Raw genomic sequence first — 27857 nt, 5'->3', positions numbered from 1 at the left:
CACTCACGCCATTTCTCAACAGGTTTCCCTAACTTTGGGGCTGGGAGTTTCTCCCAGGAGGGCCTGGACCCTTTATACACATCACTTTAGCCAACCCCACTCCGTCCCCACCCACACCAAATACTTTGTGAAGGACAGGACCCCTTCTGCACCTTCTCCTTGCCTCTCATTTCCATCACCTGCCTCTGGTGCACTCCAGCGAGCCCCTGGAGACCAGAGATCTGCTCCCAGGTGGCTTTCTGTCTCTTCCCATGCAGAGAAGGAGCTGCATAATTTTAAAAAAAGCTATTTCTGCCCCACCATGCCAAAACAGCCTTCTAAATTATGGCAGTCTTTTGCAGGTGGAAGATTTTAAGAGCACTTTTTTTTTTCTACTTTTGAGGACTAGAAGTTTTTATCAAGGATGAGAAGGGTTTTTTCAAGAAAAGATTTATTAAGGAATCATAATCTTTAAAAAAATTTTTTATTAAGGCATAGTTGATATACAATATTATAGTTTAAGAATCAGATTCTTAACACTATTTCCTCACTGGTTTTTATCAGATATTTCAAATCCATTTTCAGAATTTTAGAAATATTGTTTGGTATGGTTACACTAGGTTTTCCTGTCAGCATTCTCCCACCTACATCCCACGTCAGTAATATACGTCATTCCCTTTCATCCTTTAAGCCCTGCAAGGAGGCCAGAGGCCTTGCAGGCAGGCGGAGGACGGCAGAGATTGCACGGGACTCAGACAGTGACTGTCTGTGCTTGTCCCTTTGCCCAAACGTCCGCTGGGGCCTGAGGAGTTTGCTAGTTTCTAGGAACTCCCTTTTTTTAAAAAATTTATTTTATTGAAGTATAGTTGATTTACAATGCTGTGTTAATTTCTGCTGTACAACAAAGTGATTCAGTTATACACATATGTACATTCTTTTTCATATTCTTTTCCATTATGGTTTGTCACAGGATATAGGAACTCCTTATTTTATAACACAGATACTCCACGTCTGCGGCAATTGTTTTCCTGCTCTGATTTCTGTTTGGTTTTTTTATTAACCATAAAGAAGGCATGTAATGGTTCAAAGTGCTGAGTGCTGGGTCTGGTGACCAGCCACCTGGATTCCCATCCCAGGTCTGCCCCTGACTAGCTCGGTGGCCTCGGGAATTCACTTAACCTCCCTCTGCCTCAGTTTCCACTTCTCTAAAAGGAGGGTAATCACTGTATCCCCGCATGGGTTTGTTAGGAGGGATTCATGGGTTAAACATGGTTAGCACTGGGAGTGGGGCCCGTCACGTAGTGAGGGCTAAATATTATATTAGTGATTTGTTGGTATGACTACCACTGTCACAAGCCACAGAGCTTTTTTTTTTTTTTTTTTTTTTGGTACGCGGGCCCCTCACCGCTGTGGCCTCTCCCGTTGTGGAGCACAGGCTCCGGACGCGCAGGCTCAGCGGCCGTGGCCCACGGGCCCAGCTGCTCCGTGGCATGTGGGATCCTCCCGGACCAGGGCACAAACCCGCGTCCCCTGCATCGGCAGGCAGACTCTCAATCACTGCGCCGCCAGGGAAGCCCCCACAGAGATTACTTTGTTTCTGATGTGAGACTTCCCTTAATTTGCTCTTTCTCCTGCCTCTTTTCTTAGATCTCTGGTAGAGCAGTTTCAGAGGCTGCCTTTTTATCTTGTTTGTATGGAGTTTACCCAGGAGGCTGTGAATCCCAGGAGGGTGGGAACCACAATTTACTTACTGTTGTTTTTCTAATACCTTGTACGGGATATATACAATATATATACTTGTTCTTTCAACAAATATTACCTTCCATTTGGGCCAGGCAGTGATCTAGGCACTTGGGATAAATCTGTGAACAAAACAGACCAAGGCCCTATCCCTTCGGACTTTACATTCTAGTGGAAATTGGAATCAAGTGAAATGGAGTTTTGGGGGTTTTCTCCCCTCCCCCCCGCTTTTGTGGCAAATGAAGAATGTGTATTAGTTTTCCAATGTCTTAGAATCGGGTCATTATAAGATTTGGGGCAAGTAATGTGGCATCTGGCCCTAAATAAATGTGGCTGCAGATCGGGGTCCTGGGATGGGGCCTTGGTTGGATCTGAAGAAGGGCTGCTTGAGAAAGAGGCACAAAACCATCTCATTGGGTAAAATGTTTTGGGGTAAAAATGTATTCTGCTTTGAACTTGTTGATTTTTCTTTAAAATAGAAAGCATCCCTAAGGGCCTGCCCTCATTCTTAATGAGTCATCAGAATACACATTTTTGGCATTCCTTCCTGTAAAAAGCAGCTCTCTTTGCCATAAACAGCCATATCCCAGCAATAATATTTTGGGAAGCTAATCGTGATGTGTGGGCCCCTAAGTCAGTGTTTCTTACTGCTGGCTGTCCATTCTGCTTTAGAGGTTTATTATTAAAAAAAACCAAAAAAACAAAAACCACCCCCAGCCCAATAAGGAATAATGTTGAAAACATTGATCTGAGTTTTCGTTGTGGAACATTTTTTTTGATTCTCTGTCTGTTGAACCGTGTGTGGAAGGCTCCACCGCCATGTGCAGGAGAGAGCTGAATGTCCCTGTGGCTTTCCCACTTGGCCTTGGGCCTGAGGCTGGGCTTAGGCTGTTCATCTGCAGTTCTGCTGGTTGGACCTGGGACTTTGCTGGTGCTATAGTGTGTGAGTTTGTCACCACTTATCTGATAGCAAGTTCTAGTCAGGACTGTCCCCTACCCCTGGACATAAATTCAGCCTTTAAGGGATCTGAAAACTCAGTGTTTCTCAACTAGGGGTGATTTTGCCCTCTGGGGGATATTTGACAATGTTTGGGGGCAGTCTTGGTTGTCACGAAGAGGGGACTTGGGTGCTACTGGCATCTAGTGGGTGGAGACCAGAAATGATGGTAAACCTACTGATAATGCGTGGGACAGCTGCCCACAACCCAGAATTCTCCAGCCCACTTATCCATAGTGAGAAGCCCTGGTGTAGCTGCATGGGAACCATGTCCATTTACATCCAAGTGAAAAATTCAACGGCAGGATGCTTTTTCCTGCCTACATGCAAATACCGCAGGAGGAAGAGGCTGAGTTGGTCTTGAGCCTTGCCAACGGCTCGTCTGTCTTTGTGTTGTCAGATCGAGCGGCGCTTGGACACAGTGCGCTCCATGTGTCACCATTCCCACAAGCGCCTGGTGGCCTGCTTCCAGGGGCAGCACGGCACCGATGCCGAGAGGAGACACGTGAGTACTGGGTGGACTTGGAGCCGTGGTTCTCGCCTCGTCTCTGAGAGGCTCTTCTCCCTCTATCAGTCGGTTTTTCCCAAGCAGCGTCAGCAGATTTGCCCGCAGACCTGTACCTTGTATCGCCATTCACATTCACGACACCGGCCTTATCATAGCATTCTTTTGTGCTTAAGACATCCCTGAGCCGAAAGCCATATTCACACTGAATTCTCTCCAGGTGCTTTTAGAGATTTGTCGTCATAAGAGAATGGACACATCAGTTAGGAATCCTCTGATGGCAGAAAGCTGCAAGCCTCTCTTAAAGTGACCGAGAAAGTAGAGTTTATTGGCTTACTAACTGAAAAGTCCAGTAGTCAGGATGGACTCCAGGTAAGGCTTGGGCTAGGCTTTCGGTGATGTAAACCAGGACCCCAGTTTCCTTCCTTCTCTCCTTCTCTCCCCTCGGCCTTCTTCAGTGTCTGGCTTATCCCTCATGGTTGCAAGCTGGCTACCAGCAGCTCCCATGGGCTACCTACTTCCTTGTGCATGTCCAGCAGGAATAGAGAGCGTCTCTTCCAGTAGTTTTTCTTAATGGAGTGAGACGACTTCTTTTTTCCATACTTTTGGCAGGTAGAAATCCCTTCCCATTGCATTGATCTGTGTTGAGTCACATTCTCCATTACTGAACAAACTCCTCCCACAACCCACAACCAGTTACTGCGGGGAGGGATGAGGTTGGGCGAGGAGACAGGACGTGCTGGTTGGCATAAGCTAATCACAGCTCACCCCAGAGCATGGGCTGTGGTCCTACCTCCAGCTCATAGGCTCTATTGAGACCAGGATAGGTCCTTAGGAGGACTCAGGAAGGATGGGCTCTAGGAAACAATCAAATGTCTACTCCAGGGTACGTTCAGAGCGTCCAGGTCCTCGTGTCCCACCAGGAGAGCACAGCAGCTTTGTTCATCAGGCAGTTCCGCCCTTAGTTTTATGAGTTCCCAGCTTACGAGCATACCCTGACCCCCATATAACATTAAGGTGGGAGTTTCCATGGCACACAGGGAAGCTATGATTTCCCATATATATTTTTTCTTAAATTTCTTTATTTTTGGCTGCGTTGGGTCTTCGTTGCTGCACGCAGGCTTTCTCTAGTTGCGGTGAGCAGGGGCTACTCTTCGTTGCGGTGCATGGGCGTCTCATTGCAGTGGCTTCAGTTGTTGTGGAGCACGGACTCTAGGCACGTGGGCTTCAGTAGTTGTGGCACACGGGCTCAGTAGTTGTGGCTCACGGACTCTAGAGCGTGGGCTCAGTAGTTGTGGCACACAGGTTTAGTTGCTCCGCGGCATGTGGGATCTTCCCGGACCAGGGCTTGAACCCATGTCCTCTGCATTGGCAGGCAGATTCTTAACCACTGCACCACCAGGGAAGCCCATCCCATATTGTTTTATTTGCCACTAGATGTCTCAAAAGGAAGAGCTGGTGTGCAGACGATCTGCGTCACCCTCCTTTTATGTTTCCTACACACATTTCTGGCCAACTTGACAACAGGGTTACTCCTCTCTTGCACAACACATAGTTTCCGCAGTGATGTATATCAAAGGAGCAGAAGTTTGCATGCACCTCCGATTCCAGGAGTGCTTGCTGCAGTTCCCGTCCATCAGAACCAGGCCCAATCCACCGGTCCTGCCCGCTCTGCCCCTTTGCATTCTCTTGCCATGGCTTCTGCTCTGCCTGCCCTTTTAATATTGTTTCCTAAGCTTCTGCCCTTCATCTCCTTATTCTCGCCATCACATTCCTTGGGCCGCCTCCTCTCTTCTCATGGCGCCTAACTAATGTGTTTATTCAGACACTTGTAAACCATTTTCAACGAAGCAAAAAACTTCCTCCCGTAGTTGTCTGTTTTAGCACGCATAACCAGTTCTTCTGTGCTGACTCTTGGATTCTATCCACCCTAGTATGCAAGTTAGGTTATCTTTTTTTATGAGTGAAGGGCATGTGTTTGTTTTGTTTTTTAATATATTTATATATTTATTTATTTGGCTGCGTTGGGTCTTCGTTGCTGCACGGGGGCACTCTAGTTGCAGCGAGCGGGGGCAACTCTTTGTTGTGGTGCGTGGGCTTATTGTGGTGGCTTCTCTTGTTGCGAAGCATGGGCTCTAGGCACGCGGGCTTCAGTAGCTGTGGCTCGTGGGCTGTAGAGTGCAGGCTTCAGTAGTTGTGGCTCACGGGCTTAGTTGCTCTGCACCATGTGGGATCTTCCCGGACCAGGGCTTGAACCCGTGTCCCCTGCATTGGCAGGCAGATTCTTAAGCACTGAGCCACCAGGGAAGCCCTCCCTTTTTTCTTATCCTCAGCCTCCCATAGCTGCTTGATTAGCAAGTCCTGTGATTCTCTTTGTGACTGTTTCTTGAATTTCTCACCTCTGCTCCATCTTTACCACCTTCGCCTTAATGCAAGACCTGATTACCTCTCATTATCTGGACTGTTGCAGTCACCTCTTGAGCTACATTTCCTGCCTCTGATTTCCTTTTTTTCCAGCCTTTCTTCAACCTGATCACCAGAGATGGTTTCCTGAAATACAAATTGATCGTGTCATCCTTCTGCCTAAAAAAAAAAAATCTTAAGCTTAGTTGTTCTCAACAGGGGCCAGAATTACACTCCTGGGGATATTTGGAAATGTGTGGAGACTTTTTTGGTTGCCATAAGGTCTGGGGGACACTACTGGCATTTGGACGGGGACCAAGATGGCTGGAGGGATAGTTCCACATAAGGAAGCATCCCATAATACCACTGATGCTCCGGCAGGGACGATGGCTAGTTCCCATTGCCTGGGTTAAAATCGAAGCTCTTTTTTTTTTGTTTTTTTTTAATTGAAATATAGTGGACTAATATTATATTAGTTTCAGGTGTACAACATCATGATTCAGTATTTTTATAGATTACACTCCATTTAAAGTTATTGTAAAGTAGTGGCCATATTCTCTGTGCTGTACAAAATATCCTAAAGGCCAAGCGCTTTAGATGACTTCAGCCTTTCATAATCTCATCACATTTCCCTTATCAGTCTCAGTATCTCCCGCTTCCTCCCATTCATGCTGTAGGCCATTGTCATTCACACAGATTGTCTTGTTGTTCCTTTGGTCTGCTTTGAAACACAGCCCAGGTGTCACATAAATTCATTAAAAACAAACAAATTAAGTATTTATCAAACACCTACTATGTACAAGCGCTGGAGCTATAAAATGAATTAGATGTAGTGTCTCCCTTAAAAAGTGCTCATAGCCTGGTGGGGGAGGCTTCCTCCACAAATGGATAATTATAAAAACAACATACTAAACAAAATATGCACAGGGTATTATGGGAGGACCAAGAATGGGCACCAGAGGAGGAGAGGGGTAGTCAAGGGAGGCTTCCTGGTGAAGGTGGTGGCCTAGCTGTAAAGGAGGAAAATGAGTGGCAGGTGATGGGCCTATTCCAGGCAACAGGGGCAAAGGTGCCTCTCCCTCATTTCTAAAACCTAATGCCTTAGGCTTCCTTTTCCAGCCTCGAACCAAAGTGCCCAAGACAGGGCTCAGAGGTTGTCTACGCTCTGTATGTGGGACGAAGAGTCGCCATGGAATAGATGATAGGTGACCACGGGAGGTCGGCAGTCTCTCGCGCTCTAGAAAGTACAGGAGGAGCCTTGCAAAGGCCCCACCAGAAGCTCCCATGCGTGTGAAGAGGCAAGAATTGGAGGGAAGAGAGACAGGGCAGGTGGCCTTCTCAGCCCAAACTGTTGACATGGCATAGCTTATGTCGTGGTTCATATTAGACCTGGAATTGTTTCTTTTCGTGCAGCTGGCATGCCTTTTATAAATTAGGAAGCCCTCAGCCCTCTCCGTGGAGGAGTTTGATGTTGGTAGACAGCATGTTCATTAATCAGCTCAAATGTTAAATGAGCAGAATGTCCTTATTTCTGTACATCGGGAACCAGGATTGTTGATGCTTTGGAGTCAGGGCATGGAAACCACAGGTTAGTTACAACTGGGCACTTGAATGATACTTGTCAAAGTAAACTTTATGATTTTTTTTTGCCATAGAGCTCCAGAGTTGCACAAAGTATATTTCTGTTGATTACTGCACTTATCCTACATTAAATTCCCTTAGAAAGGCAGCATAAGTGAAAGGTGTGAATTATCCTCTATTCTGATCAAAGCGCACTGCCCATTTTCTCACATCTTCCTGGTCTATTAATGTGGAAGCTGGGAACGTCTCCTTGTGGGGCAGATGCAGCCTGTTATTTACTTATCTGAACATAACCTGAGGGGGAGGAGAGATGGGTAAATATATTTGTTCATTATTTATTTTTAAGTTTCTGTGTGCCATTTTGAATGGGCTGTCCAGCTACATGGGCAAAATCCATATTATGCAAAAGAACGTAACATGAGGTCTCTCCCAGCCCTGTTCCCCGGGCACCCAGTTCCCCTCTCCAGGACCACCAGTAGGAGCAGTTTCTTGTACAGCCTTCCAGAGATATTTTAGAAGTGTAACAGATGGAGCCCTTTGAAGGCAGGTGACATGCCCGAGGTCAAGGCAGAGCAATGCCACGGCAAGGTGGACCCCAGGTCTTTGACATCAGTTCCCTTTCTACTGGGAAGGCAAAATTACATGGGGTACCGCAGCAGTGAAAGCATCTTTTGTTAGCAGATCGTGGTGTTATAACCAGCCCACACGCTACTTCCCAGGCCTCTTCTGCCTGTGTCCTGAGATTAGCCATTAGCTAGTCACGGACAGACTCTGACCGGGGCTTGGGCTTTTAGCACCGAGGTCTAGCTCTGCACCCTCACCGGGGCGCCTGGCCAGGCCATGTAATCCCCCTGGGCTTCACATTCCCCAGCTGCACAATTAGAACATTAATCAGATGATCCTTACGGTCATTTCCAGCTGAAAAACAAATCTCTGATAGGAAAATGAGTGACTTGGTGCCTAAAAATTTTTTTTAAATTTTTTGGATATTTAGCTAGATATTTTCAGATCTTTAACTAAATCTAAATCTTTATGATTCCAGCCAATTTAAGAGCCAGTTTAAGAATGAGTATTCTAGCAAAAGTTTTTAAAATTGAGCACTTCATTGCATTTGTCATGATAATCAGAGGGTGCGGTGTATGTCTTATGTCCCCAGCGCCTGGGTCATAGTATGCTCTTGATTATAGTAATTATAGTAATAGCAACGACAACAGTAATAATAGCAGCTAAGGTTTACTGAGTACTTATCATGTACTCAGTAAACGTTACATGATACATTTACTTGGGGTACTTGACCTTGAATAGCTCCTTTAGTCAACGGACAGCCCTAGGACCCTTGCACTGTTATCCCTAATTTCCAGGCATGAGGAAACTGACACAGAGCTTAAGTCACACAACTCATACCTTTGAGACCAGAACCTGAACCCAGACAGGATATCTCTTACCTGTGCAGTTTACCTGGAGGAGAAACCAGTGACTGAAGGTCTGAAGTAGGTAATTGAGAATGGGTGTCAATTATAATGAAAAAAAAATGCATTGCCTTCTGCCTTCCAGAAAAAACTCCCTGTGACAGCTCTCGCTCAGAATATGCAAGAAGCATCAACTCAGCTAGAAGACTCTCTCCTGGGGTAAGAGTTGGGCTATTTCAGAAAGAGAGCCATGCACCCTGTGGGTTGGTAGAGGTGGATGGCTGGGTGGTGTACATGGCAGCCACATGTGTGACCAGAGGCTGAGGCCCCATGGGAGGCCACTGGGATGCTAGAGAATCTTCCTTTTAGTAGAAGCAAGGATAGATGATACAAAGGGCCAATAACAAAAGTAATTGATAAGGTCGATTATTTAATCTGCTGAGCTTGGATGTAAAGAACTCAGTCCCTTCTGTGGGCCAGGTGTTGACTCAGATTTATAAGCCCTGACCAGTCCCATTTAGTCCTTAAAAGTCACTTCTTTTAAAGATGATCACTGTAATGTCAGTGGAGGTTGTCTCAACATAGTGCCTTTTCTGAATTATGTGGATTTTTTTTTTTTTTACAATGAGCATGTATTACATAAATAAGTTTAAAATCTAATAATAAAGCTGTTTTCATTGTAAGAGGGAAGGTTGACCTTTCTTTCTACTTGCTTCTCTACAAGGCCAGTGTCCTTTGATCCTGTCTGCTCTCTCCTGCTGTAACATGGGCCCTCCTTTCCCAGCTGGATATGGCCTTTGGACTTTTCAGCCCATTTCCCAGGGTCTGCCATGCTCCACGACCTACAATGCTCTGTCGTTCTTTGAAGGACACTGCCTAGGCCGGACTTACTAGCAGACAGAAAACAGTATAGTATAATAAACGTTACATATGATTTAAAAGATTTTCAGGGTACTTTTGAGAATACTTGCTTTTCACCTGACCAGAGGACCTAATCTTTCAGTGAGTTCTCACCTCACTGTTTACACACATCCGCACGCATACACACAAATTATACCTGAGATAGTCTTGTGCATTTTATTTTATTTTATTTTTTTTATTTTTTTATTTTTTGGTACGCGGGCCTCTCACTGTTGTGGCCTCTCCAGTTGCGGAGCACAGGCTCCGGATGCGCAGGCTCAGCGGCCATGGCTCACGGGCCTAGTTGCTCCACGGCACGTGGGATCTTCCCGGACCGGGGCACGAACCCGTGTCCCCTGCATCAGCAGGCGGACTCTCAACCACTGCGCCACCAGGGAAGCCCAGTCTTGTTCATTTTAAAGCACAAGTCTGTGGACTCACGCCCTAAGTTTATAGTACTTTCAGGTCTCTATTGTATAGCGCCCTAATGCGTTCCCATCGTATGGAGAGCAGAGCTGGCTCAGTGTGGGAATCTGGTGCCAGATTTAATGGACGTACGTTTGTTGTTGGGCATCTTGTTTTTAAAGGAAGATGCTGGAGACGTGTGGAGATGCTGAGAATCAGCTGGCTCTGGAACTCTCTCAGCATGAAGTCTTTGTCGAGAAGGAGATCGTGGACCCTCTGTACGGCATAGCAGAGGTGGGTGCTTTGGCGGGGGATGGGTGGGGAAAGGTTCACTTGTGTCTGAAACTTTAACAATAATCAGTGGCTTTGACATACACTTCTTTTTGGAAATAAGGGGAGTAAGTTGAGGGTACAAAATCCTTTGCCTAAGAAAAAAAAGAAAATGGTAAATAAAGATTGCACTTTCAGAGGTTAAACTGAAAACCGCGAAGCTCGTCCCATTTCATATGTGGTGTGTTCTTCTGTCCAGGTAGAGATTCCTAACATCCAGAAACAGAGGAAGCAGCTCGCCAGATTGGTTTTAGACTGGGACTCGGTCAGAGCCAGGTAAGATAAAGCTGTGAAAAATAACCAATAATGCGGCTTTCTGTCACATCCCCAGCAACCATCCCCCTCCTCAACACGGATAAAGACCACCGGGTGCACAAAACAGACGTCATCACAGATTCACACACTTGACTCACAGACTGAGTCACAGCCTACTTACACCTGCTTTCAGGCCTCATTCTCCCAAGCATGGCAGCGGGATGATGTTAGAACACCCTGTTCTTAGTCAACCAACAGTGAAAGGAGACAGGGAAAAAAAAAACGTAAATAAGTGTATTCTGGGGAGAAGAAATGGTGGCAGACAGTTCTCAGAGCGTTGTCCTTGGAGTAGTGGAGTTTAGGAATAAATAGATCTGTGATCTCAGCAGCTGCTAAGCGTCCCACTGTGTCAAAAAACACCTGTGTGGTTAGGATCGTTTTTCACAATCAAGAAATGCTGTGCTCAACAGGGAGGAACTAAGTAAGACCTAGTAGCCATCCCAGAGGGCTGATGTCAGATGTCTGTAGTGCTCCGCGGCTGGGCTCCAGCCTCAGCTCCATCCGTGAGGGCATTTGTATCAATGACTCATATGAGAGGAGTAGGGAGGTAGCTGCCATGGGCCCCATCCTTTCTCATACCTTATACAAGGGTTGACAGACTTGTTCTGTAAAGGGCCAGGTACTAAATATTTTCAGCTTTGCAACCCAGATGCCCCCTGTTCCAACTACTCAGCTCTGCTGTTGTAGCATAAAAGTAGCCCTGGGCAATACATAAATGAATGAGCAAGTCTGTGTTCGAATAAAACTTTATTTACAAAAGCAAGTGGCTTTGCTGAGCCCTGCTTCGTTAACTCTTTTAATCCTCATTGCACTCTTGTGAAGTAGACATGATTATTTATGTTGGGCAAATAAATGGAGATACAGAGATCATTTACTAACTTTCTACGTGTCAGATGCTTTTTTTTGGTTGCGTTGGGTCTTCGTTGCTGCGCGTGGGATCTCTCTAATTGCAGTGAGCGGGGGCTACTCTTGGTTGTGGTGCTTGGGCTTCTCATTGCGGTGGCTTCTCTTGTTGCGGAGCACAGGCTCAGTAGTTGTGGCGCACAGGCTTAGTTGCTCTGTGGCATGTGGGATCTTCCCGGACCAGGGCTTGAACCCGTGTCCCCTGCATTGGCAGGCAGATTCTTAACCACTGCACCACAAGGGAAGCCCCGTATCAGATGCTTTTATTGCAGATTTCCTTGTTTCTAAAATGTCGCTGAGTGTCAGATGCACCAGTGATTTAATATCCGATTTTGGGGGGAAAATGAAATAGAAACACCACTTTATTAAGTGTACAAATCAATTGGTAAGACATGTCCTGACTTAAGAAAAGTTGAGATGATAAGAGGGACATCTAGGAATTAGCACATGGTGAACACGATCATTGCCACCACTTACTGGACACTTGCCACGTGCCAGATATCAGACTATGTATGTGATATGTCAGCTCTTTCGATTCTCCCAGCGATCTCTATTCATTTGTCCACTTGTGTTTTCAGCAGACATTGAGTAGGTGCTTGCTGTGGGTCAGGCTCCGTGTTGGACACTAAGTGCAGAGGCCCTTCAGTGAGAGTTGGAGGGGACAGAGGTTAGGAGGTTACGTGACACCCCCTACTTTGAGAGGAGACTTGTTGTACAGACACTGGAGGCACCTGCACATGCCGTGTCTGTGACTTGCTTTGCGTCTTAGAGATAATAAACGGCAGGGCTAGGATTCTGAACGCAGAGTCTGCCGTCTCCTTGTCACACGCACACGTGTGATTAGAGCCCTGTGGCCAGAACCAGGATCAGGGAGTGCAGGCCCCCCTGTGGTAGATTTTTGCTGAAGATAAGGAAAAATGTTCTAATAGTTAATTAAACAAGGCCGTGAGTGCGCTCTTGCTGGAGTTGGTTGAGCGATATTATAGATGCCAGGAATCTTACATCTGCAGCACATGTATCCCAGAGGAGATTTCAGCACTGATTCTTGGTCCTGCATTCATGGTCCTGTTCACTTAACGAATCAAAGTAGGTATTAGAGAAACTGAAACCGATCAATATTTCTTCTTTATTTGACTTATTCCTGTGGCTTTTCCCTGGAGGAAAATGGTGATAGCTAACATTAGTGGGAATCGATCATATTCACACGCACGCATATATATATTGATTCTCTCTTCTGCTGCTCATGACAGTTCTGCCGGGCAGACGGTATTTGTTTCCTTAGTTTGACAGATGAGACAACCTGAGGCACAGAGAGGTGAGGCCGTTGCCAAAGGTCACAAGGCTAATGAAGGTAGAACCGAGCTTCAGGCTTCAGCCTGTCAGACTCCGAAGTCCATGCTCTTCCCGTTGCCAGCTTCAGCAGATTTACTGAAGCCTTGCTGTGGCGAAGTGCATCACAACAGCAATGTGAAAGAGGGCAGGGCAGAGCATTCTGGGGGCAATGCAGTCATCTGGGAAGCTTGATAAGTTGCTAACATGGGCTTTCATGCTGCATCGATGTCATATCCATGTTTAAATTTAAAGTGCTAGAGAGTGCGTTACTTAACCTCGACTCTTAGCTTGTTGAGGACGGTAACCAGGACCCGGTATCCACTCCTGTTGTCTGTGCCTGCTGACCTGTAGCCACCATGCATAAGTGCATCTCCATCCATGTTGGCCAGGCTGGTGTCCAGATCGGCAGTGCCTGCTGGGAGCTCTACTACCTGGAACATGGCATCCAGCCCGATGGCCAGATGCCAAGTGACAAGACTCCTGGGGGAGGAGATGACTCCTTCAACACTTTCTTCAGTGAGACAGGCGCTGGCAAGCATGTGCCCAGGGCATTGTTTGTGGACCTGGAACCCACGGTCAATGATGAAGTTCACACTGGCACCTGTCGCCAGCTCTTCCACCCTGAGCAGCTCATCACAGGCAAGGAAGATGCTGCCAGTAACTATGCCCGAGGTCACTACACCATTGGCAAGGAGATCATTGACCCCATCTTGGACCCAATTTGGAAACTAGCTGACCAGTGCACAGGTCTTCAGGGCTTCTTGGTTTTCCACAGCTTTGGTGGGGGAACTGGTTCTGGGTTCACCTCCCTGCTGATGGAGCAACTCTCTGTCGATTATGGCAAGAAGTCCAAGCTGGAGTTCTCCATTTACCCAGCCCGCCAGGTTTCCACAGCTGTAGTTGAGCCCTACAACTCCATCCTCACCACCCACACCACCCTGGAGCACCCTGACTGTGCCTTCATGGTAGACAATGAGGCCATCTATGACATCTGTCGTAGAAACCTCGATATTGAGTGCCCAACCTACACGAATCTTAACCGCCTTGTTAGCCAGATCGTGTCCTCCATCACTGCTTCCCTGAGATTTTATGGAGCCCTGAATGTTGATCTGACAGAATTCCAGACCAACCTGGTGCCCTATCCCCACACCCACTGCCCTCTGGCCACATAGGCCCCTGTCATCTCTGCTGAGAAAGCCTACCATGAACAGCTTTCTGTAGCAGAGATCACCAATGCTTACTTTGAGCCAGCCAACCAGATGGTGAAATGCAACCCTCACCGTGGTAAATGCATGGCATGCTGCCTGTTGTACCATGGTGACATGGTTCCCAAAGGTGTCAATGCTACTATCGCCACCATCAAGACCAAGCGCAGCATCCAGTTTGTGGACTGGTGCCCCACTGGCTTCAAAGTTGGCACTAATTACCAGCCTCCCACTGGTGGAGACCTGGCCAAAGTACAGCGGATGGTAGTAGGCGGTGTTATAAGGGGTCCTGAAGAGCAGCAACTGACCCCCAGTAGCACAGGGAACATTCTAGATCAAAGCAAGAGAACAAGGGGATGTTTGATGGGTAAGAGCCCAAGATTGGACAGTAGGGGAAGGGGTTCCACGGATTGATTTGCAGCAGTTGGGCTTGCATGGGACAAGGCGTGGCCAGTTCTGCTCAGAGCAGACAGCTACTCTCAGCACTACCACAGTCCCATCACAGCGGGAAGCCAGTGTCACCTTTGCCCGCTTCCATTCTTAAAGGATAAACTCCAGAGAAGCTGCCATCCTAGGTGCTGATACCTGTCCCAGGTAGAATCAGTTTTGGGGAATGAGTCTGTCTCCATTAGGTCCTTAACTCCATAAGGTTGAGTATATACAGCTGCTTCTCAAATAATGGCTATGCCTGTGCTTTGCAGATGGAACCAGGCTCACAAATCTTCAGCAACCAACTTTCAGGGGCTTCCATCAAAAATAGATACCCTAAAGGAAGAGATGGATGAAGCTGGAAATAAAGTAGAACAGTGCAAGGTAGGAGAATTCCCTAATGAATATGTACTTAAATCAATCTTTTGGTTTTTCCAAGTGATGGATGAAAGGTCAAATATTGCAAATTATTTAATGTTTTACATAATTCCTATTAGGATTCCCTGAATGATATTCAAGGTAGGTTTTATTTTCTTCTTCCTTCTTTCTTTATTTTCTAAGACTCTACATTACTTTATACTCAGAATAAAGCATTATTTAAAAATAAAATTCAGGGACTTCCCTGGTGGCGCAGTGGTTAAGAATCCACCTGCCAGTGTCCACCTGCCGGGGACATGGGTTCGAGCCCTGGTCTGGGAAGATTCCACATGCCGCAGAGCAACTAAGCCCGTGTGCCACAACTACTGAGCCTACACTCTAGAGCCCGTCCACAACTACTGAGCCCACATGCCGCAACTACTGAAGCCCACATGCCTAGAGCCTGTGTTCCACAACAAGAGAAGCCACTGCAATGAGAAACCCGCGCACCGCAACAAAGAGTAGCCTCCACTCTCTGCAGCTAGAGAAAAAGCCCACGCACAGCAATGAAGACCCAATGCAGAAAAAAATAATTAATTGAAAAAAATTCAAGTAGGATATTTTTAAAAACTTGACAAAAACGTCTAAGCTTATTTAAAATGAAGAATGGGAGAATAAAAGGAGAAACTATAAAAACGTATCATAAAATTACAGCAATTAAAACAATGTGCAATAGGCACAAAAATAGATCCATGGAATTGTATAGGTTTTCTGGAATGAATGCTGTTATATTTAAGGGTTGAATATATAGTAAAGGGGTCATCATATATCCATAGAAAAGGGAAGGATTATTTTTAAAATGTTGCTAGGACAATTGGCTTCTAATTTGGAAGAAATGAAAATTTGTATCTCCTAATCTAAATTCCAGACTAGGTGGTTATTCTCTATGCATCTATCTACAAAGATAAATGTTTATTCCAAATGTTATTTGAGGTGGTAAAGAAACAGGTCTTTGGTGAATCTTAGGATCATCGCCTGAGACTTTTCCTCCTCTTATTATTCATCATTTTCCAATAATGGTCTCCACATTCTACTAGATAGCATTAAGACTGCTCTATTTTAGTTTATTCAGGTCATGCTATAATTCACTTTTCATGATGGCAAACCTTGGACAGTTAACTGCAGTAAAATGACTTGTTGAAAATAATATAGTGGGTAAGAATTAATACTGGACTCACAAAGTCATGCCATAGCCTTTACATTTAAAAAGATGATAATCACACAAATGCTTCTGACAAAAGTCTTGCACTGGCTTATTCTTGTTCAGAAGAGTTGTAGTTTTGCCAGTGTCATTTACGCAGCAGTCTTCTTCATATCTGGTCTAACCTAGATCTTGGCTAGTGGCTCCTTATTGGATATAAATTTGTCTAGTAGTTTGGGGGTTTGAACTGGTGCATTATAGGCTAAGTTAAAAGAGAGACTTCTTTTTTTTTTTTGTGGTACGCGGGGCTCTCACTGTTGTGGTCTCTCCCGTTGCGGAGCACAGGCTCCGGATGCACAGGCTCAGCGGCCATGGCTCATGGGCCTAGCCACTCCGCGGCATGTGGGATCTTCCCAGACCGGGGCACGAACCCACGTCCTCTGCATTGGCAGGCGGACTCTCAACCACTGTGCCACTAGGGAAGCCCAAAGAGAGACTTCTTCTTTTTTTTTTTTTTTGAGAGACTTCTTTTAACTTACATACCACAGCTTGTCAGAAAGTCAAATGGTAAAAACTTATGAAAATATTTTCTATTTCCTTCTCTTTTTATGTTAACTTCTGGGTAATTTCCTGAGATCTAAGTTCTGTTTCACTGATTCTCTCTTTAGCTATGTCTGATCTGCTGTTTAATTAACATTGAGTTTTGAATTTTGTTGACTATATTTTTCATTTTAAAGTTCTACTTCTTCAAGTCTGCCTTTTTTGATAGTGCATTATTCTTTTTAGTATTTATTTTTTAATGCTTTTAATCATTTATATATACTTATTTTAAGTCTTTGTTAGTTAATTCTGTTTTCTGAAGTTCTCTATGACAGTGGTGGGAGTTTCCTTTATGGTGGGTTGTTTTGCAGTTTTGTATTGTGAGCTCATTTTAAGAGGGACTTTATCTGTGGGACTTCTGGGGATTAGGAGTGAGTCTCCCAGAGAGTGTTACCAAGCCATTTTAAACTAAACTTTCTCAGTTCGAGGATTCCTGGACCACACAGAGAATCAACTCAAAGTTCAGACCCTCATGAAAGCAGGTCTATATTTATTTGTGAACTCTCAGGGAAATGTTTTACTTTCCCAGATACAGAGGCCAATCCAAAACGGAAGGTAGTACATTAAAAAAATATATATGTATATATATGAATATGTATATGAAAATTGGAAATATGGATATATCCAATTGCCCAGTCTATCAGTTTTAAGCTAATTATTTAATTCTTATGTAAGTAATTTATTTACATTAGTTCAAATATAAAAAGTATAAAACGGTATACAGTAAAGTCTTTCTTCTGCCCCTGTCCTCTTCCTCCTCCTAATTTCCACTGCTCTCAACAGGTAACCACTGTTACTAAGTTCTTGCTTTTTTCCCTAGGGGTATTTTTATACAAACATGGTGATAAAAATATTTCCTCTCCCTTTTTTACCCAGATAGTAACATACCATACCAGAAGTAGTGCTCTGTGCTTTGCTTCTTAACAAGGCATATTAATAATAAACCTTGGAGATCTTTCCATGTCAGTCCATAATAAGCTTGATTATTCTTTTCGTTATCTCTGTGTATGATTGTACCAGTGAGTTGATGGACGTTTAATCTGCAGCTGTTTCATTACAGTTTGCTCTAGGAGCTCACAGATCAATTCGTATTTTCTTTCACCTCATTTTTCTTCAATGACCTATCTTCTCTTCCACTTACCCAGGATCAACTTGCAGCGGATATGTACAATTTTATGGCCAAAGAAGGGGAGTATGGCAAATTTTTTGTTACGGTAAGCACTTTGCCCTGACGAGACGTTAAAGCATTGTAAAAGTTGAGTCATTTTAGCTTTTTTGCAAAAGATGTCATTTTTGGTTTTGCTCAGCCATTGTGTGTGTGTCCATCCAATGCTAACGTTACTTTTGTTTTTGAATGTGGGTCTGTTCTCAGTTATTAGAAGCTCAAGCAGATTACCATAGAAAAGCATTAGCAGTCTTAGAAAAGGCCCTTCCCGAATTGCGAGCCCATCAAGGTAACGTAACCTGCGTGCTGGCCTGATGCCTTCTTCTCGCCTCTGCCACTTCTGCCTCTGTTCTTCTTTACTCAGCTCCTTTGCATGCATTTCCTTTGGACAAAGCCTCTCTGCCTCGGCGGGCACTATTTCCCAGCACACCTTCATCTTCCCTTGCTGCATTCTCTAATTTCTTCCAAACGCAAATTAACATACTAATGGAACATTTGCAGTTCTTCTGAAATCTTCAGTTGAAGAGAAAGCTGCACCCTTTGGGGGAAGCATCTGTTTTTCTATCCTCTAAATAGGCTCAAAACATTCTAGCCTCTAATTATCTTTTTGCAAATCAGTTATTTGTTTCATAGGGCTTAATTCTAGCCCTGTGATTCCAAGAGCATACATCCTATGAAAAAAATTTTGGACTTCCCAAAAGGAATTTTAGAAGCCAGTACCTGATACCGCATCATCAGGCACATAATCAGTGTGATTGAATTGTGAGACCACGACCACCCCATTCAGATCTTGTTCTCATCAGCACTCACTTTGCCCACCATATTTAAGCACATTGCAGATCCTACCCTCAACTTACGAGTGGACCAGACTTTCCTTTGATGTTTAGTTTTAAACTGAACATTAACTCTTTTGATTCTAATTCTCTCTGATTTGCCATCAGAGCATCTTATCCGCAGAGATCAGTAAATGATCAGACATTCCTCTGTCACCTTTGGACCTGTTATACTCTTTTGCTTATGATATAGTCCTGACATTTGGAACTCAGGTGCCACAGACAGAACCACTGGTCTCAAGCTGAAAGAGGATCAAGCCAGGTGCTGAGTGTGATGACTCTGTGATTGTGAAAGAGACTGAGCATGTGTGTGAATGGGGCTGGTTATGTCTGTGCGTACACACTGGCCCCTCAAGAATACCACTCCTCCTCCCCTAAATTGCAGGCAATCCCAGCAGGGTGTGACTTTGTGCCTGAAAGTCCTTAGATTTTGGAATCAGAGAATTCTATGTAGGACTTCCCTGGCAGTCCAGTGGTTAAGACTCCGCGCTTCCACTGCAGGGGGCGCAGGTTTGGTCCCTGCTCGGGGAGCTAAGATCCTACGTGCCGCACAGCGCGACCAAAAAAAAAAGAAAAGAAAATGCTATGTCTTGACTGACCCCTTAGCCAGGTCTTTAGCCATCTTGAGTGTAGTGGCTCTGATTTGCTGGGCCAATCTTCAGAGGACGAGCTGCCCTTGCTTTCCAGAGCGATCCCATTTCCTGATCCGTGGGTAATGGGGTTGAGTCAGAGTGCAAAGGAATGAAGCTGCTGGCGAACAGTCAGCCTCGCAAGGGGCTGACTCTTGCTGGCCCAGGTCAGAGCACCGGGAGCCTGTGTTTGTGGGGTACCTTCTGTGTGCAGGGCCCTGCCCAGGACAAAACAGTAAACGTCATCATCCTAGCCTTTGAATGGCTATAAGCCTGGTTTGGAAAGGTTGACTTAACGGGCCCAAAAAAGAGAAGATTTAAGCAGCGCCATGCCCCCTTTTTTTAAACTCCCATTCTATTTTTACCCAAGGCTATTTTCCCTAGAGAAGTATGTCAGAAAGTCATGGGGAACAGGCAGGGGCAGGGAAGAGGTTTAGGATGGAACAAGGGAAGCTGGTGTGTGAGGGGGAGTAGCCAGTGAAGGAAATGAGATTCTTCTTTCTCTCTAAGGCTGCCGCCTTCACCCAAGCCTTGGAATTCAACCCTTCTCACCTCTGCCTGTCCGCAAGTCTGCCTCTCGTCTTAGTTCTGTCCTCCTCTTCCTTCTTCTCTGTTTTCAGAAAGACTCAGAGTGTCCTTACGGTAGGAGAAAAAAAAAACTTGCCCGTCTGCCCCGTGCCCCTGTGCACCCTGGTCTCACACTCTCGGTCGGCTGGCCTTAGTTCGGTACCTGCCTGTCCTCAGCGTGATGCCCCGTTTCGTTGCATTCTCCTTCGTTTTCCTGGGAGGTTCTTTGAATGACTCATTTCCGTCGCCACTCCTCAGAAGTCAAGCCTTTCCTGAGATCCAGTCCTTTCTCCTGTGTTCTTCTCCCTCCCTCCCACCTTTTCTCTCAAAATCCCCTCATTTTGGTGGCCTCCACTGACACCTGCATCTCTATCCTCTCAGCCTCAGTGTCAGTTCCCTTTGATGACCGGCTGTCACCTTAAACTCAGCGTATCTCAAGAAGCAAACTGATGCTTCCCCCACACCAGCTGGCCTTTCCTCCCCGCCTCCGTCTCCTTGGTACCTCCTTTCTCCAAACAATCCAGGTTTCAAACCTTGGAGCCATCTTTTCCTTCCTTTCTGATACCCTCTCGCCAGGTGCCTTTTTCCCTCTGCTGTGCCCTCCTCGTCATTCTCACTGCCTCACTCTACTCCATGCCCCTGTCGCCCGGTGCGCAAGTGTGGAATAAAGTGTCCATCCCCAGACTCAGGATCCCTGGTCTTTTCTCAGCCTAAGTCCTCCTGGTCTATTTAATTCCTGTCCATCTTCTAAGACCTTCGCCAAGCTCCCCTTCTTTGAGAAGCCTTCTCTGACAACTGAAGCCAACAGTGAACACTTTCGTCTCCTGAATCACTCTAGCATTTATGGTCTACACCAGAAGTCGCAAACAGTCATATCTCATTAAAAATAAAAATAAATTTCTTTTTAAACTAATTGCCGTCATTTAAAAATCAGACTCTTTTCACATAACAGTGCTAACTTCTGGCTTCTCCTGAAAGTCCAGAGGGCCTGGCGACGCTGGGTCTGCTTTCCCACGTGGTGACATTGCTCTGACGCCAAGGAGCAGCTGCTGCGTCTTGGCCGACCACGCCCTGCCCACCCCGATCCCGCACCTCCAGTGCCCATCCGGCCCCTGCAGACGATTGTGTTTGCGACCCTAGTCTATACCATTTTTCTGCCACGGCTTAGCAAACACGTCTTGTCTTGTTCATTGCTGTTGTGCGTTTGCCTGTGTGTCTTGTGTTTTCTTCACACGTAGACTGCTCTCATCCCAGGGGCGGGGGGGCCGCTGTGAACTCTGGGTGCCTGCTGCAGGGCCTTGCATGTCAGAGGTCTGTGGTTTGAGGAGCAGCCCCTGCGGTGGAGTTTGCCTCCGGAGTGGCCTCTAGGTCAGCGGCTCTCACCTCCGCCCTCTGCCAACCTTCCACCGAGGTGGGGGAGGGCACCCTGTCCAGGGTTTACTAGAAAGTTCCAGCAGGAGTCTGGATTGTGCCCGCCTCTCAGCATAGTAGGGTCGGGCATGGGGAGGTGACGGCAGGAGTCGTTTGCAGAACTCCCCCTGGGTGATTCTGATGTATCCGCCCAGGCGAAGGGTCAGCTGGCCCTTTTCTGCCTGTGTTGAGAATCATTGCTTTAGATGAAAGGGAGAAAGTATTCAAGGTAAGATCTGGCCTTTGAGAGGACTGTCGCAGAGCTCTGAGAAGGGCCAGGCCCTTGGATGCTTCTTGTGTTTGGAATTCCACTGACCAGGGCCGGGGCTGAAGCCAGGGACGAGGGGCCTCCGGACAGTTCTGAGAGTGGCCACTGCCTTCCGCCCTCCCCACCCCTTCCTTTAACCTTTACCCTACTTGCTCTTGCCATCAAGTTTTGACTTTTCACAAGCGCCCAGGTCTGCGGGTTTGTGGGATCTCACTTTCCTTCCTGTGATGGGCCCCGCCTGCTCTCACGTGTAGGGCAGTGTCGGAGCCACGCTAGGGTTACACTGCCTGCCTGGAATCCAGGATTCGAATACCAGAGTGGCTGAAGGACACACGACCGCAGGCTGAGAGGGACATGAGCCCTTCCTGTCGCTGGAAAGAACCACGCTTCCCCAGTGGAGTATTTTCCACCAGCTGGTGTGCCCCCTTTGGCTTCTGTGTGCTTCTCAGTCAGTGCTGGATCTCTGCACCCCGCCAAGCAGGCTGCGCCCAACCACACCCCTCTTACTCCCCTTCAATACATCCATGTCCGAAATGCCTGTTTCTGTTTCCCGCTTTATTGTATGTCTTTTTGCTAAGCTGCCTCAAATCTTTTGTGGAACGAAGCAGAGCATATGACTGGGAGATAATATGCAGTATTGCTTTGCTGCTGTCGGCACAGCCTCCAGCCTCAGCTGCCTTGGGGCTACATTCTCTCCTACTCAGAGCCTTGGACTCTTTGGGGATATGGCACCAGAAGTGCTGCATGTTCTGGAGATGTCGCCTCTAATAGGGGTTGGCATGGGCCCTCTCCAGTCCTGTATGACAATGCTTGGCCTGTGTTTAAATTTTTAAGAAATTATTTCCTCTTTTAATGGAAGGAGTCTACTTCTCGTCCTCTAGGTAGAAGACCAGTTATGCTTTTCATGGCTAGATAAATTTCAGTGAAAACAGTGTGCCTAGATGGACCATTGGTTTTAGCGCAAGGCAGCCCACCCGTCTCGGGTAAATGCGGGTGTGATGCTGGGCTAGAAGCACCATCGCAGCTTCCACTGGGCATCTTGCATTGGGTGCCACGTGGGCGCGTCAGGGCGCTGATCTACTGGTCACCTCCCCGGCCTGGCACACATTTTGTACCCAATAAATGGGAACTGACAAAAGCGAAGAGAATAGATGCTTCCCCCTTTCCAAATCCTTGGCTACGGGCTTTAAAAAAAAAAAAAAAGAAAAATCCCCTTCAGTAGTTTGGGGGAGGAAATAACTTGGCAATGCCGTGAGGTTGTCTAGTGTCTTACTGAACGATCTGCTGCTCTAGATAAGTGGGCAGAGAAGCCCGCCTTCGGGACGCCTTTGGAAGAACACCTGAAGCGGAGCGGGCGTGAGATCGCGCTGCCCCTTGAGGCCTGCGTCATGCTGCTCCTGGAGACGGGCATGAAGGAGGAGGTGAGGCCCCACCGCCCCGGCCGGCCTCTGCGGACCAGTGGCTCTCCAACCGCGCTCACCGTGACCACATTTCACGCTGAGACCCTGTCCATGTTGCCGTGGTAGACCCTAAATGAGACAGAGGTTTCACAGAGCAGTACTTACCTTGCCTACCTGCAGTACACTCTGCCTTTTTCTTGTTGGTCCCATTTGATTATTTCATTTTACACCGTGGTTGTGATTTGTGAAAATGAATTTCATGAGGTGCTATAGAACCAGAGCTCCCATGAGCTTTAGTTTCTAATAACACGAATTTTATATTTGTGTAGAACTGTGTTGTCGGGTGGAAGTGGGAGGGGCATTTACATACTTTATTTTGTGGAATCCTTACCCAGAAAACCCCATGAACCAAGCAGGGCAGGTCTCATTACTCTTGTTGTGTAGACAAGGAATTCAGCACACGAGGAATTCATGCCGGGGCAGAGCTAGAATCAAAACACAAGTCTTCTTTTAACCTTTGAAAGCTTAGTATTGAAGTGTAACGTACATATAGAAAAGTGCATGTATCATAAGTGAACAGCTTGATACATTTTCACCATCTGAACTCACCCATGTAATCAGCACCCAGATCAAGAAACCCCCTGGGGAACCTTCCTTGCACTTGCTTCCAGTCACGCCCCCGCACCCTGACCCCATCAACGTCACCTCAGCTCCTAACAGCCTAGATGAGAGCTCCTCACCCAAGGCCGGTTTCACTGCCTCCGGGGAACTTTTGGCAAGGTCTGCAGACATCTTTGATTGTTACAACTTGGGGAGCAGAGGGAAGAGTTGCTACTGTCTATCCAGGGGGTAGAGACCAGGGATGCTTCTAGACATCCTTCAGTGCACAGGACAGCCTCACAACAAAGAATTATCTGGCCCAAAGTGTCAGTACTGCTGAGGTTGGGAAACTCTGCCTAGATTAATGTTGCTAAAAGCCCAAGTCTTATAAGTGCTGGCCCAACGTCTCCATCAGGCCTGCTCCCGTGGCTGACCTGTCATGGGTTTTTCTCCGAGTAACACTTAGGGCAGTGAAAGTGACCGGTAGTCAAGCCTAACAATTTTTCTTGAGATTTCAGTTTTTAAAAAATATTCCTAAATTTAGAAAATCCATGGTGATCAACCTGGTGGAAGTATGAAATATAGCTCTTAAATAGATTCCTAACAGGCATGGTTATTTTGGCAATGGGGCAGGGCACGAGCTAGCACTGATTGAAAATGGTCTGCTCTCTGCCTGTCACTCTGCCCGGGGTACAAGCTCAGTCCTCTTTACTCCTCCCGACAGCCCTGCAGCTCTCCTGGATAAGCTGTGCTGGAGCTGGGGAGGCGGGGTGGGTGGAAGGCTCTTCCATCAGATTTTTACTGCCACTCAGTGTAAGGCTCACAACTTGAACTTGATACTAACGGCTTTTCATGTCTTCAGGGCCTTTTCCGAATTGGGGCTGGGGCCTCCAAGTTAAAGAAACTGAAAGCTGCTTTGGACTGTTCTACTTCTCACCTGGATGAGTTCTACTCAGACCCCCATGCTGTAGCAGGTGAGCTCCAAGGAGGCGCCCTCAAGGTGGTAACAGATCATCAGTTAAAGGTCCAATATTAAGTGACAGTTAAATGGTCTCCTTATAAGTTTAAGTGACAAAACTGAAATGACAAATAAAACTGAAAAGCATGTGTGCGTGCACTTACACATACATATCTTTTCTCGTCCTGTTTTGGGGGTTTTGTTTTGTTTTCCTGATTATCAAGTAAAGGTGAAGGTAGCTTATAATCCCAATGTTCAGAGGCATGCTTTGATTTTCTTCCCTTTTACCCCCAAATCTCCATCTGCCTAGAGAGATGATGTCTTATTAAGAAGATAGCTTTGAAACTAATTTCATTTTCTGTTGATCTCTCAATATATTTTACGAGGGATGGAAATTGTTCTATGAGCATTTCATTCTGTAACCACTCCTGCCAATTCATGATTTATTCTCTACATTGTGAACGGTTATCGTTGAGATCATTTCAATTTGCAAAATAATATAACCTGAGAGTTCCGGCCTTGCCCCTTGTCATACTCAAAGAGGGTGTTAATGATTTCAGGTGCTTTAAAGTCCTATTTACGGGAACTGCCTGAACCTTTGATGACTTTTAATTTGTATGAAGAATGGACACAAGTTGCAAGGTAAGTTTAAAGAACACCTAGTTTTAAAAGCTAAAGGAAACGACGCAATACTCTGTCCCCTTTGTAAATCATCTTACCCTTGGGGATCATAAAAATAACATCAAAGGGCTTCCCTGGTGGCGCAGTGGTTGAGAATCCACCTGCCAATGCAGGGGACACGGGTTCAAGCCCTGGTCCGGGAAGCGGAGCAACTAAGCCCGTGCGCCACAACTACTGAGCCCGCGTGCTGCAACTACTGAAGCCCATACGCCTAGAGCCAGTGCTCTGCAACAAGAGAAGCCACTGCAATGAGAATCCCGCACATCACAACAAAGAGTAGCGCCCACTCACCGCAGCTAGAGAAAAGCCCGCGTGCAGCAGTGAAGACCCAACACAGCCAAAAATAAATAAATTTATAAAAAAATAATAATAACATTAAAATAGTGTATTTAGAGCTGTTGTTTATCCCTTCCCCTCCATTCCCAGCTTCCGTCTGCCCGGAAGTAGTTGGTTTAGGCAAGGCAGTCTTGTTGCAAAAGTTCTAGAGGTTTTCTCCCGCCGACCAGCCCACATCCTTGTCAACTTGTCCCTCCCGGTTCTCACTCAGAGGTGTCTAATTCCTCACCTGTAAGGGAAGAGGAACACACCTCCCCTGCCCTTCCACTCCTCCCCCCGTCTTCAGATGCAGTCACCCGTTCCCATCAAATAAGCTGTGTGCTCCGACGAGCTTTATGTCGTCACTTGAACCAGGCATCTGAGCTTTTCTCCGTAGCTGTGGAGTGAGAGACTTTGTCCCTGGTAGGTGGTGAGGATTTTAAAGTCAGAGTAAGTCCTTGGTCTGGTTGTGTCCTTGGAACCCAGCCCAGGGCGCAGCCTGCCGTGAGTGCCCGTATTTGTGGGGCTGAAGGAATGGAACCTGCCCTCAGTGTCAGGTCGGGGTTCTAGGGTCTCGTATTGGGTGGGCTTCTTCGCTTCTCCTAGGCCTTGACTCTTCTCTCTGTTCTGAGACTCCCAAACTCATCCTGTGAGGAAATAAGCTGTAAAGGAAGGTATCCGTCCACCGGTGTGTTGCTTCTACACTTGAGAACTGTCATCCCCTCCCGGTGACACGTCAACTAGCTTCTAAAGTATAATCATGTTTAAGCCCTACCCGAAGCTCTGCAGGCTGGTTCAGTTGTGGAGGAGGTTTTAAGTCCAAAGGCATGTCGTGTGGGCAACTTCGAACACTCTGTGCTGCTGGTGGGCAGAGGTGACTCTGCTTTGCAGGCTCTTTGGGCCTGTGAAAGCTTGCACGTTGAAACTCTGCAGCAGAAGACCTCCAGCAGTTGCCTCACAACAGAAAGGGCTTCTTGGCCTGGAGCCTTTGAGCAGTACTGAGAGCAGGGAGAGACCCAGGGGTCTGGGTGCTGGGAGCATCTGGCTCCCCAAGGCTGTACGTGAATATGCACGTTTTCTAGACAGAATTTTCAGAATGTCTCCTGTGTGCCATGCATTGGTCTGGGGGGTCCCTCCTTGTTCTGCCTCTGAAGCCTCACGGTCACTTGGCAGAATTAACATTCTTATCCCCAGTTTGGCACATCAGGAGACTGAGTCTTGGCAAGGCTGACTAACTGCTCAGAGTATGTTGGTTAGTATTTGACTCCAAATTTCTTTCCCAAAAAATGGGCTTTTAAAACATTTTTTATTTATTTATTTTTTAAATTTTGGCTGCACCACGCAGCTCATGGGATCTCAGTTCCCTGACCAAGGCTTGAACCCGGGCCATGGCAGTGAAAGTGCCAAACCTGATCCACTAGGACCACCAGGGAGCTCCCGCTGTGCTGTTTTCCAGCTGTGCTTTCTCTGTCAGTAGAGGCATCGCTGTGAATATAGCAGATGAACACAGGTATTCCTAAAATGAGCATTAATAAATGGTTATGAATAAATTTGTTTTTCTCAGTGTACAAGATCAAGACAAAAAACTTCAGGATTTGTGGAGAACATGTCAGAAGTTGCCACCACAAAATTTTGTTAACTTTAGGTATGTATGATTGGCATTCTGCAAATTAAGCCACCAAGCTACAGCGAAGAATGGTTTAATCCACAGCAGAGGCCGTTTAATTCAAGCCTGTTTGGCACATCAAAAAAATGCTCTGGAGAGCAACTCGGGTTTGCTGGGAAGGGGATTTGGTGTATATTACTGTGATGCACCTGAAGCACACTGATTGTGTCTGGCATTAATAGGTAAGTTGCCTGATCATTTTATCGTTGCAGCTATTGGGGAAAAAAATTCTTGTGGAAAGGTTGACTGACAGTATGTTGGATTTGGAGTCTAAATTGTCCAGTATCTACAAGGCAAAAATTAAACAATAGCTGTACTTTCTGTAATATCTTTCATATATGCTACATAATTTATTTTAAGCAGAGCACAAATCATCCTACTAAATAAAATTTCAAGAAATGCAGATTATGTATTAGTTTATGGAATGACTATGTTTTTAGGAAATTTTACCGTGGAATAACTTTCTAGGATTTAACCTCTATTTTCCCTTTGACTTAAAATATAACTTTGAAGAAGCATAGAGAGAAGGGTAAAAGGTAGCCCCAGGTAACAAAGTCATTTAAAACCAAAGAAAATGTTGTGAGAGGATTTGGTCCAAAATGACAAATACTTGACTGGTGAAATTTCTGGTATGCCACTTGACCGTTAATTTCAGTCTTAGGTCCTGTCACCAAGCTAAGCTAAACATTCTCTTTTAACATCTTAACTCTCAATTTTGCCTTATGAGTGCATTGATATATATAATATTCCTTATTTGATTCATTTAACACACCC

At 46.1% G+C, this 27857-nt stretch overlaps 1 protein-coding gene and 1 pseudogene across 3 annotated transcripts in view; both read left to right on the top strand.

Annotated features, from left to right (window-relative positions):
• ARHGAP17 (Rho GTPase activating protein 17) overlaps positions 1–27857 on the top strand; it is an 89641-nt gene that overhangs the window by 36353 nt on the left and 25431 nt on the right. For both annotated transcript variants that reach the window (XM_079944084.1, XM_079944083.1), the window contains exons 3-13: positions 3117–3221; positions 8760–8833; positions 10102–10213; positions 10449–10525; positions 14706–14817; positions 17737–17805; positions 17964–18045; positions 22757–22884; positions 24326–24437; positions 24982–25063; positions 26982–27062. In XM_079944084.1, coding sequence (XP_079800210.1) covers positions 3117–3221; positions 8760–8833; positions 10102–10213; positions 10449–10525; positions 14706–14817; positions 17737–17805; positions 17964–18045; positions 22757–22884; positions 24326–24437; positions 24982–25063; positions 26982–27062 — 1034 coding nt within the window. The remainder of the gene's footprint in view (positions 1–3116; positions 3222–8759; positions 8834–10101; positions 10214–10448; positions 10526–14705; positions 14818–17736; positions 17806–17963; positions 18046–22756; positions 22885–24325; positions 24438–24981; positions 25064–26981; positions 27063–27857) is intronic.
• LOC307197997 (tubulin alpha-1B chain-like) lies at positions 13156–14555 on the top strand (annotated as a pseudogene). Its single transcript has 2 exons — positions 13156–14317; positions 14551–14555. The product of its transcript is annotated as a tubulin alpha-1B chain-like (transcript).

The sequence above is a fragment of the Stenella coeruleoalba genome, assembly GCF_951394435.1.
Source record: "Stenella coeruleoalba genome assembly, chromosome: 15".
NCBI classification, from domain to species: Eukaryota; Metazoa; Chordata; class Mammalia; order Artiodactyla; family Delphinidae; genus Stenella; species Stenella coeruleoalba.
Note: the sequence above shows the minus strand (reverse complement) of the source record. Positions and strands in the feature narration are given on the sequence as shown.